Genomic DNA, 12,519 nt, shown 5'->3' with positions numbered 1-12,519 from the left:
AGTGGGTACCCATTTAAGCCTTGAGCCATCTGGATGGTGAGAAAAATATAGATCTCGCCAATGTACAATTTGATATATATAAGGGAACAAATGCTCTATTTCAATGAGCCTCAATAAATTTTTCCTTTCAGCCATCTGTAATTTAAATATTCAGGCTTACGTTGGAGGCTGATCCTTCTAATTTTGACTTCAGTGTTCATTCATCATCTGTCTATGCATGTGGCTGGCTTTCTTTGTATCTCAGTTTCAAACTGTACTGCCTTGATTTTATTCTTCCCATTATAACACAATTTTTAATCTGACTTCATTGGATACATCCAGTTTACAGGTGACAAACTTCTTCTAACCCAGATGTTTTAGCCTGCCTCTTCCTAACATCTGGAAAAGAAGCTAAGAGACAGCATACTTTAATTAATGGGAAAAGCTGCAGCAGACAAGACAGCTGGTATTCTGCCTCCCTCTTTGTCTCCTTGGTTGTTCATATTTCTGCCTGGGGCCTTGAAACAGCCAGTTAATAGTACAATGAATTCTCCCTAGCCTATAACAGAATTAGCCAAACTAATCTTGCCTGCTTTAATAGGTCTATTTAATCATAATCCACGGTCCAGACCATTGAAAACCAAGAAAGGCATAAAGTTGTGCAATTAACTGGCTTAGGATTCTTTTGTTGTAAGATATCTGGCTTGCATGTTAAATAAAGTTAAGGGACTATTACCGTCACAACACAGCAAACCTTGGGTTCAGTCTTTGTCAGGAATGCTACATTAATCCGTAATTAAGAATACATTTAAAGATCTAAAATATAGTCTAGATAGGCTATAGATGTATGAGATGCTGTCAGTAATTTGGGAGACACTGTTGTAGCCCCATCCTGTTGTTTGTGATGGAGTTCTTAATACCTTCCTATGCCTGGTAGACGATCAATGGGCATGTAGGGGAATTCCCATTCTATACGACAGGCTTATGTCATCCTGTTAGCCATTTCGTATACCTGATTTTGTGGGTGTCAGGTATGGAATTTTTGGGGTTTCTTTTTCACTGCAGCTACCAGAAATCAGCAAGAATTCTTCCAGCTAGAATTCTGGTTTTAGCTCCCGCCCCCCAAATAACATAAAAATAAATCCAAGTTCTCAGAGGAGTTTCTGGATCATCACCTGTTCCTGGCCAGGGCTCTCTCTTTAGATGGCCATGAAAATATGTGCATTGGTGGAGTTTTCTAAGCTCCATGGGAACACTAGAGCATTAGGGGAGTGGTAGTTTTCTTGAGAGGCTCCCTAATCAACAGAGACACTACTGGCACAAATGCTTTACTACATGTCATAGTGAATGTTACAGAAGTTGTTCTCCGGAAGAATGTGTAGTACTGATGAATATTGTTGCTTGAAATACTGTAGGTATCCTGTGACCCACATTTTTACGTGAAAAGGGTAGATTGCCACACTACATTTCCCAAAGGACACACCTTGCAGCACAAACAATGATTTGCTGCTGCCTGTAGTCCTGTTCAGCTACGATTTCTGTGCCTTGTTGTTTCTTCTTAAAATAGCTTGCCTTCTTCCTAATAACAGTGACATCAGCCAGCCAGTCAGATTTAACTACATGGTGGTAGCACTGAAATAAAACCTCTACCCTCAGTGATGTCACCATGTAGCTAAAGCCAATTGCTTGTCTCAGGATGTCACTGGGGCCCTACTCTCACATTCTCCACTGGGGTTTATCAAATGCATGTGGTGCAGAACATGCTAGTGCCACCCCTCCTTCATTGACCATCTCATGTAAGGAATGCTTTTTGTGAAGAGGAGAACATTCTCTCTCCATAGAGGCTCTCCAGACAATTCAGAACCCTGGGAATTCAGGATTCTTAACCAATGTGGGAAGCCCCCATTGATAGAAGAGATTTTCTTCCTTACACTGCTGCTCTTCATGTGAAGGCCATTCCCCCTCTTTGTGTAGACGTACTTAACCTAAATAGAGAATGCCTGTAGGGGGCCTAGGATGAAGAAGCACTTTACAAACAAAAATATGGCGGACAAGTGGAACTGTAGCCCTATTCTATTAAGGGTTAATTTCAAAAGTATGAGCAGAGAAAAGGTTCTAGCTTTTCCTCTTGTCTGTCACTGTCACCACAGTCTGAAAAGAAGCCAGTCTGCTACACACATGGAAACCCTCCACGTAACTAGGAACACTGAATTTTCAGGATTCCCCAGATAGGAGGCTCTAAATGTAGCAGATAATATTTTAAACAGGCCTTCTCCCCATGGAGATAGCAACAAACAGCAGGTAGGGCTAGAAATCTCTACATGTAGATGTGCTCAAATTTATGTTTTTCAATATCTCTGATGAAGAGATGTCGCTTCCAGGTGCATGATCAGGTGCGGCCATATGGGGCAGGCCCCATATGAAATAATGGTTGGAAGATGGCCCCATCGAAGAAAAAAAAACTAATGAAAAGAGGATTGTATTTGGTTTGGAACAGGGAAGATGTTTTCAAACTTTCACTCCCTTTCGGAGAAGCCCGTTAATATTTTGCTAAACTGTGATTAATAACTTTTGGTCTTATATCTACCAAATGCTAACTTTAACTTTCTATTTTGGTTTGATATTTATTTCTAGAGGTAGCGATAAGATCAGTAGAAGAAAGAAGCAGGAGCCTTGAAAGGCTCAAACAGAGAAATGTGATTTTTCTTTGTCTGACAGAAAGAATGAGTTCTTTGTACGTGTGTGCCAAGGAAATTGTTCTCTGCTTTCAAATTATTGAAGGGACTGTTTTTTCCAAGGGTTATTTCGGTTTAGCCAGCTTTTTGGAGTCAAACTGCATTCCTCATCGTATCTAGTATTGTGTTAAGATGTTGGCATAATTTTGTTGACTTTTTTCCCCCTTTAAATAGATTATATTCCCCACCAGTTTTTCCAAAGCAAGGAGATGACCTCTCAACCAAAACATGTTCCTTAAATAATTTCTTGAACTGAAAGTATTGTCAGAAGGGAACTTAGATTTTGCCATTCATTTTTTCTGTGTGATGTTACCCTAAATCATTCTTGTCATTCTTTTATTGATTATATGAAACAGTTGTACATGTGTGTGTACATGTTTCCCTTAACGGTCGGAAGAACTCGTAAGAATGGGAAAACGTTGTTATCAGTTGCCATACAGAGAATTCATTTGATGGTAATGATAACAAGAATGAATTCCACAAGAGCTCCTAAGAGTACTTTTCATCCCATAGCTAACTGTGGCGTGACAGGAGAAAAGAGATTTTTGCTGCTGCCCTGCCAAGATGAGGAAAGACCAAGCGAAGGTGGGAGGAAGTGAGTGGGTGGTCAGGTGGCTTTGTGGGGAATAGGGTTGGAGGACAACAGAGACAAGTAGGACAACTTTCAGCCATTTGGATTGGCATGAGGGGAGAAAATGTCCCGGTTTTCTTGATTTGGAGAGATGGGATTCTCCCACCCTCCCCAATCCTGATCCAGTATGAGAACAACCTCAGTTTAAATTGTTGCTCAAATCCAAGCCCACCATACACCAGAGTAAAAGAATAGCTGGTAAAGAGTAATTTATTATCCTAGACGACATTTCAGTCAGTTTTCTAGGCGAGCGAGAGACGTTCATTGTCTGTTCTCATTATATGGCATCCAAACTCAGCCACCTCTTGATGTGTTCTTGCAACATCTGTATTCTTGAGAACTCTGCAGACTAGATAATTTAATGCACAATCTTATCTGGTCCTGTTGATCACTTTTTGCAGCTAGGCTGCAGTTCTAGCACCAGCTGGAATAAATCTGTTGAACCTGTGCTATTTTTGCTAGTCAGGACTTGTGCAAGTCACATGAATTCAGGTGGTCCATGAAAACTGGGGCTAACAACTGATTTAGCCCTTAGCCTTTGACCCAGGATTCCATTCAACTCAGATTCTTTGCAGGGTAAATAAATGCCAGTGGAAGCTGTGCCCAAACCATATCAGAACGTCAGTGGAACATGTTTTTTTGAAATTAGTTTTTTGTCCATTCGGAGCTAAGGTCTATGTAAGTTCACAACCTGAATCTGTGTGGGAGAAAGCAGCAAGCCCTGTTTTCCTTGTGCAAACTACTTCACGAATTCATGTAGGCTTCATAGCACGTTAACATTATCAAACAAAGTGAACCCTATGGCCAGATCTATAGCAAAGCAGATTTGAAAGCAAGCTTTATCTAAGAAGGAAAACACTGGCATATTTTCCTTTGAGAACTTTATAAATGCTACTGTAACAGCAAGAGATTTACAGAAAACTAAATCTATGTAAGCCCAGCATAAAGAATTAGGACTACATTTTAGATTTGTTGCAAATGATATGGCTGTGGGGGCCTGTTGCATTCAGAACAAATCACTTTTACATTTCTGTGTTGTGAGTGCTTTCCAACAGCAGTCTTGTTAGAGCCATAAACATGGCTCTCACCACTACATTTCACCAGTGATGCAATACTGTTCCATCTGTCTACCCATGGTATTTAGCTTTGATCAACACAGGAGTGTTGGAATGATGCGCAAACACTTGTAATTGACAATTAGTGCTTTGCATGATGTCCAGGTTAATCCAGTGACACAATCTGTTGCTGGCAGCACCAAAATAGAAAACTGTGGGTAACCTGGTGAAATGATTGCCCAAGACAACAACAGAGACATTATGAGATGTGACCACCAGGTACATCCGGGTCTCATGGAAAGGTTTTTTGTTCCATCTACAGAAGGGATAATACCCTCGTACGTCCCTCCTCCTCTAGCATGTTTACTAGAGATGTGCTTGGAAACTTTAATTTTCCATCTGATTCAGTTTCTTTCAAGGAATGCATGTTTAGTTTTTATTTTTTTTCCTGCACCTCTCCTTTTGTTCTCCATGCAAGGGGGTGCCTCTTTTGGACCATTTCATATTGTTGCTTTCCATTTGGCAATGGTGGTGGTGGCGGCGGTGAGGGAAGGAAGGAGAGGGGAAATTGTAGGTCTGGCCAAGCAGAGAGCATGGCAAGGAGGTGAGCGACTGCTGGCAGCAAGGCAAGGAACATTTCCCAGCCAATTTGGGTGAAGAAAGGATTTTCGAAAGAGGGAAACATGGGGAGGGGGGGAATAAATTTTCATGCCTCCTCCCCTTTGTTTAAACAATTCTTTCGGTTGAAGAGGCTTTCTTTTGAAAGAGCTCAAAAATGAGTTAATCTGGAGGTTTAATCTGGAAGCCCCATCCCTCTTCCTGATCATGTCCTGAAGATCATAACAGTTGATGGTCTGTTCATTTTCTCTGACATGGGTTTTCCATCCTATGTCTATGCCTTAAGTGAAGCCCTGTGCGTGTAGTGTTTGTACTACCATCTGCATATAGCAAAGGTTGGAAGAATTAGTTTTTTTGGACAAAAACTTCCAGAACCCTGCAATCAGCCTAGCAAAAACTAAAATTAAAAGAGGAAAGGGAAAGAAAGGAAAGGAAGAAAGAGAGGGAGGGAGGGAGAGATATTCTCCAGATATTGTTAGCTCCCATGAACACTGATCATTGGTTATGCTGGCAAGGTTTAATGGGTGTTACGGTTCAGCCATGTTTGGAGGGGCCATATAGTCTCCACCCCCAGCCCCAGGTGTATGCTTTCTTCTGCCTGCCAGTGGTTTCTCTGAAAGGCTTGTGAGGTGAGTCACTAATTCATATTGTAATAATAGATTAGGACTGGGACTACATTGGAATTGCTTTGCTGCAATTTGATTCACCGCCTGTATTACATTTGAAATCACAGCCTGTGCTCACACAGGGGCTGCGGATTGATTCCAGAGTCCACTGTTCATACTGGATGCCCATGTGATTCACCCAACCCACCCTTCATCTCTCTGGCCGTGCTTCTGCTGATCCTTCCTTCCTTCTCTGGCCCCACCTCTGCCGATCCTTTTATGGGGCACAAAAGTGGGAAATAATAACAGTGACCCAGTGATAAGGTGATAGAGTGATCTAATCTCATATATGTAAGAATTTTTTTTTTTACAGAATTGTTTTAAAAATCAGAGGGCGATCATGGGAGAAGAAAGAGCTTACAGGCATGTTCCCCTGGTCCTGAACATCATGCTCCAACTGCATATGTCACTGAAACACTACCTGCAGACATGCCCCCATCTTTATAAGAATGTATCACAACTAAATACACGGGGAAAAGCCTATTTGAATCATTCTGGATCAAAAACTTAGAAGCTCTCCAGTGGCAGAGAAAAAAAGGCCACTTTGGGAGCAAAAAAGGCCTGGACCTGATTCAGCCTTTGCATCATGTGATCAGTTGTTGTTTTTTAATCAAATTAACCTGTTTTACGTGTGGAGCAAATTCTACAGTGTTTGACCATGTTGTCCCAGCCTAAGAGGATCTAAAGCAAAGAGGAAGTGCAGTCATCGGGCACATCAGATGAACAGGGCTCTTTTGTTACCCCTAAATCATCCAGCAGGATAGTTAAGATTATTCCAGATGGTATCATCTTGTGAGGTAATCTGAGCTCACTCTGGTCTTTGCAGCTGCTGTTGTCCTCAAGTGTTGTTTACTGGTGCCAAACCTTGCCAGCTACTATTGTGTCTCTTGACTTGTTTACCAGGATGGGAGAGACACCCTGAATGCCAAATTGTATGCCATGCCTCAGCCTGTGGAGGCACAACGGGTTGTCCCCTAGTGCCCTGTTTTGTTGAGAAAGGACTGTGGGCAAGTACAGTGATGGTCTCAAGAGCTTTGCACTGTGGCAGGTGTCAAAGATAAGAGTTCTCTTAAACCGAAAAAAACATTGTGTTTCTGCCATATACCATAATGAAAAGTTTGCTGTGTCATTATCATTGTTTCTTCTTCTCCCAGCCATATGTAGCTTCATATTCTCTGTAAATGCTGGGTCATTCTGAGGAAGAATAAGGAAATTGTACAAGCAGAGGAGATGTGGTTCCTGCATAGTGGCATTAGAGCATTTTCTCCCTGATGGCTCTGAGTCCTATTCTACCCATTGTACAGAATGAAATGCTACATATTGGGGTGGCATAATTTCTAACTTCATTTTGCTGTGTTACCTCTTCCCCACCTCTGTGACACTAGTTACCATAGGGGTGAGCAAAAAAGGGCACAAAGTAATAATGTCAGAACATTTTCAACCATGTATTAGGGATGGGGACAACAGAGTAGAATATCTTCCCCAAACAGGTTCCCCCAACTTCTACATTGTGGCCCTGTTTTTGTAACAGTAAATTTTTTACAATTATTATTCTTACAGCCTTTTTTTTTTTTTTTTTTTTTGTAAATCTCTCCGTTTATAAATGTGTCTGTGCTTTTCTAATTCTTGAACTCTTTCTGGTTTTCTGTTGGTTCTTTTCTGTGGCTGTTCTCATTTGTTTTACATTCCACCTTCTGTTGTATTGTTCTCTTATTTATGGTTTTACTTCTGTTTTGTGAACTATCTAGAGATCTCTGCTTACTTGGCAGTACAGGAAGGTAGTGAATGAATAAAGAAGCTGGTGGCGGAGTGGGGAATTCAGTACAAGATTGCTGATTTGGCAACACCTTAATGCTTTCTTGGAAGGTGCACCTCTACCCTTAATTTGTTTTATTTTATTTATTTATTTATTTATTGGACTTATATACCGCCCCATAGCGCTACAAGCACTCTCCGGGCGGTTTACAATTTTAATTATAAAGGCTACACATTGCCCCCCCCAGCAAGCTGGGTACTCATTTTACCGACCTCGGAAGGATGGAAGGCTGAGTCAACCTTGAGCCGGCTACCTGGGATTTGAACCCCAGGTCGTGAGCACAGTTTTAGCTGCAGTACAGCATTTTAACCACTGCACCACGAGGCTCTTATAAAAACATCTACCTCACTCTTCCTGTTAAATGGGTGCCCCAGCTTATGATGATAATATATGAAAGTGAGACCTCACTAGTTTTCCAGATCCTGTTTTGGACACTGCTTGGAAGTAAGTAGCTGCAAACAGGTGGTCGCCTGCAATGCTTTAGAAAGGTATAGAACTTCGTGGAAAGTTTAGAAAGATTCAGAAAAATCAAATCTGCCATATACCATAATTAAAATTTCTTGTGAGAGTTAAAGTGCACACATGTAATTGTTAGACCTGATCCTTCTTACCTAAAGCCATGAGATGGCTTCAAGCAGTGTAAATAAGCTATAAAGCTTATTCCTTACAGTAGACTAAATGTGAAACACCGGATTTCATCTCTGTTGAGCTGCTACACTTTTTCACTGTAGCCTGTGGTGACTGTCCACCCTACTATGCTAAGTACACTCAATCTTATCTGATTTTTAGAGACTAAGTATGGTCAGACAGTAAGTAGATAAATACGTACCACCTCAGAGGGAAGGTAACAGCGTTCCGTGTCTAAGTCGCACTGGCCATGTGACCACGGAACATTGTCTTCGGACAAAACGCTGGCTCTACGGCTTGGAGACGGGGATGAGCACCGCCCCCTAGAGGCGAACACGACTGGACATTTCTCAAGGGGAACCTTTACCTATGGTCAGACTGGTGTGACCTTGGATGGAGACCACCAGGAAGTGCCAGATATCTCCAGGTAAAGCTGGGGAAGAAGCTTACCTGAAACCCAAGAACGCCATTGGTGTTTATCAGAGTTGACCAGACCGGGCTCGATGGACTCAGTCTGACCCAGCAGAAGGAAGTTTCCTATGTTCCTTATATGAATTGAAGGGGAAACAAAACTTTTACTAAGCTGCCAGAGTTCACTGTCTGCTCTTGGAGCTAAAAATGACTTGCAGGTCCCCCACAAACGCAGATGGGAAGTAAGACCAGTTGTCTGTGTCTCTTGTGCTTTGTTAAGAAACCATTGCAATAGGAGTGTGAGGACGCCCAGCTCTGCTTTATATTTTTAAAGCCCCTGTATTCATCTGTGACCTTTTCTTTCTTTCTTTCCTTGTTGTTTGTGTTTCATTTTTAGGGGCAAGGGGATCTCCTGAAGAACGCCAAGAATGATGCCATAGAGAACATGAAGCAGGTTCACTTGGCTTGCTTGTCTTGTGGACTGAGCAAAACTGGAACTGGGAACACGGATGCCAAGTCCAAAAGATGCCTCGAGGCAATTGAAGAAAAGGAGATGGGGGATGAGAACGGAAGGCTGTGAAAGACGGCAGTGACGTCCAGCGTGCCATATATTTCAATAGTCGGAAATTATTTTTTTAATGCATTAAAGAGAAAGAAGAAAAGAAAGAAAGATTACACTAGAATGCCCTCTACAGAGTTTTGGATGTATTATCTCCGCACCATGCTAGTGTTTTATTGCAGTTCATTTATCTAAGTTTAAACTCTCTAGCAGTGGCATTTCTAATAAATCCAAGCTCTGTGTATGTGTCTGTTCGTGTGGAGAGATCTAGTGAAAGGTCTGCCATGAGCTACATTATTAGCCCTGTTCTTTATTTATTATTTTGGCATATCTTATCAGATTTTTATAAGACCTAGGAGGATAGAGAGAATACATAACACAATGATTTTACGCTTGATTTTACCATGCTGTCATTTTTAGTGGCAACTTCTAACATACTATGCTGTGGTTTTTACCAACCAAACAGAACAAAACAAAACAGAAAACCAAAAAAACAGGTAGCTCCATTTTTTTTATTGACACAGATTAATAATGGATTCCTCATCATAGTGGGAATGATAAATAATTAATTTACCCATTAAATTAAGCCGATGAAATATTAAATAGTCAGATTTTTTTTCTAAAAAAAGGTCTCAGATGGATTTTTGATGAATATTCCACTGACTTGTCGCTAGTCACAATGTGAAATGCACTCATACAATGCATATTAATGGAAGAAATTAGTCAATGCTTCTTTCTTTTTCATTTTCTTTTATTTCAAGAAAGCTGGGGCTCCATTGAAGCTTTGCAAAATGTGTGCAGCTGTGGGCAGAGTGATGCCAGACTTTGATTTATGAAGTGTGAGCTTTCAAGTGTTCTTTAGACAGAATAGAATGTGAGGGTGAGGTTTAATCCATTCAAGATGATTGTTTTCCTATTTTCACTGCCATTGCCTGAAATCAGATAAAACAAACTGTGATCTTGAGATTAGAACTCAAAGTTCTTAATTCTGCTTCCTTCATTCCTGTGAGGAGCCTTTCATAAATCACATGAGCAAGGGCTACTTTTTATGGTACATGCCGAAAACATGGGCTTAGTTCACACAGCAGTTGCTCCTGTAGTTGAGAGCATGAGGAGAAGGAACAGAAAATGACATCCATCGCTGCTCACTCCAAAGGAAGGGTTGTGAACTGCATTATTTGTAATCATGATTCTGCCATTTTTTGACCCTTCTCTTTCTAATCTTAGTAGTAGGTATGGTTCTCTCAGAATTTTTTGTGTAATTTCTGATATCACATTGTGAGAATGTGCTTGTGTCTTTCAAATGTAACATGAAAAGCAGGCCCTGACAGATGGGTAGCAGCTAAGTTTTGTTATGTCCAAAGGCGGACTTTCCCAAACAAAGAAAATTGGCAAAAATGTGGGAAAGGTTGGTCAGAGCTGGGCCTCTGAGTCCTCCTACATGGCCATTTAACAGAACTGCTGGATAGCTCAATGGTCTAGGCATCTGCCTGCACAGCCAGAGGTTGGGAGTTTGATTCCCCCCCTCCGTGTCTCCTTGGCAAGGGCTGGAATCGGCAATCCATAGGGTCTCTTCCAGCTGTTCAGTTCTGAGATTATTATATTGGATTATTAAATGTGACATGTACCATGTCATAACAGCACAGTGCCACATATACATTAATACTGTATTATGTAACTTCTAAAAATTACAGCATGGAGCTGAAAGTGGCTTGAGTTAGTGGTGCAGCAGATAACAGGCTGAGCTACAGATTGCTTGTGCTGAAATCAGTCGCATAACCATGCCAACACCAACATGGCTTGTCCTGACCTGCTCAACCCATATTATCATCAAGCCAATTTGTTTATGAGAACTGGGCTGAAAACACAATCCATTAGAAATGTGGAGGTACCTTGACAAGAATCACCAAAGGCATAGTAGCAGAAATAAATTGCTTGAAATAGTGGATAGTTGTGAGATATTCGCAGTCTTGGGATCCCAGAAGATTTCTTGTTGAAATTTGGAGAATACAATATCTGTGGTCTTCTACAATTGTGTTTGATGGGGAAGCTAGAGGACATAACAACAACAGCCACAAGAACTCATATTTTACCATCTGTAATAGCATCTGGCTTAAATGTTCTTACTAATTTTCCTATATTTCAGTCCTCTCAATGCTTAAGTATGTATTTGCATTACCTCTATTAGAAATGGGTGTTCTATGGATATAAGAGATGATATTTATTTAAAGCATTGCTTTTATTTTGAAAAGCTGCTTTTTAAATTAATTTGATTAACAAATGTGCTGATTTTTTCTCAACTTAACAAAAGGCCAATTGTAACTTTGAAAATCTTAAATGCATTAAGTTATTTTTTTCTGGGTTCCTTAATGACACTATTATGTTCATGTTGCACATTTCTGAGAGAGTAAAGCTATGTAAAAAAACCCTACTGACCTAAGTTTAAGGAAATGAGTTATTACACAGTGATACAGCTGGAACTGACCTCTGACATCAAATGAGTGTAAATCTGAGCAGCATCCAAAATATATGATTCTCACTTTCCATCAGTCACTGAATACAATTGTTAAGTGTTTGGATGTGTGAATGTTGAACAGCTAATGTACATAACAAGCAGCTGTCATGGACATGCTTCACAGAGATTGTGCATACATGAAGGGTTTTTGTATTTATGTGCACAGAAAGAGGAGAATTTTTGCACATTATCTTCAACATGAGTATTCTGAGGAAGCAAGTATACACAGACCCATGCACAACGACATAATTAGCCATTCGAACACCATTCACAGAGTTGTAACTAGCACCCAGGGAAAGCAATTAAAAATGCACCTCACATCAACTTTATTCATGATGTGCTAATTCTACATCAGCAGCACTGTCACAGCTACAGGGGGGGAAAACCCAAAGTGGTGGGGGTGGGTGAGTAAATAGCATGCCACATACAATGACTTTCTGTACTGTTCAGCCCAGAGGCCTGGTTCACCAAGACCTATTTAGGTCTGCCCTCCAACAAGGAAGTCTGGTCTATGCGTGATCTATCTGGATTAGTTTACCACCATCTCTTCTTCCAAGGCTACGGACCCCAGGTATGCCTTCTCTCTGGTTGGGGAGTCCTGGTCTTCCTACACGATCCAGGTGGACCAGTCCTCTGTCTGAACCCTTCTTCCTCATCCAGGTCCATCCCAGAAGCTGGTCTTCTGAGCCACGCGTAGATCTGCTCTCTGCGGCCTCAGCAGGGCCTGGAGTATTGACCACCTAACTTTTGCGCCCCCTGACAGCCTGGTGTATCAGTGTACTGCAAAGCATGCAGAGAGTGTGCTAAATTCAACCTGTGGACCTTGTCTGTCATTTCCTATGAAAATAAGCCTGGCCAATCATGGAAATTAGATGAAAGCTTTCTATCATTTGGCATCCTGGAACAAA

General features: G+C 41.1%; 1 protein-coding gene across 2 annotated transcripts in view; it reads left to right on the top strand.

Moving 5' to 3' along the window:
* Positions 1–11,527, top strand: part of PLCL1 (phospholipase C like 1 (inactive)) — a 246,274-nt gene extending 234,747 nt beyond the window's left edge. For both annotated transcript variants that reach the window (XM_072979303.2, XM_072979311.2), the window contains exon 6: positions 8,935–11,527. In XM_072979303.2, coding sequence (XP_072835404.2) covers positions 8,935–9,117 — 183 coding nt within the window. In that variant the 3' untranslated portion in view covers positions 9,118–11,527. The remainder of the gene's footprint in view (positions 1–8,934) is intronic.
* Positions 11,528–12,519: the final 992 nt, after the last annotated feature.

This window comes from Pogona vitticeps, chromosome 1 (assembly GCF_051106095.1).
Source record: "Pogona vitticeps strain Pit_001003342236 chromosome 1, PviZW2.1, whole genome shotgun sequence".
Classification (NCBI taxonomy): Eukaryota; Metazoa; Chordata; class Lepidosauria; order Squamata; family Agamidae; genus Pogona; species Pogona vitticeps.
Note: the sequence above shows the minus strand (reverse complement) of the source record. Positions and strands in the feature narration are given on the sequence as shown.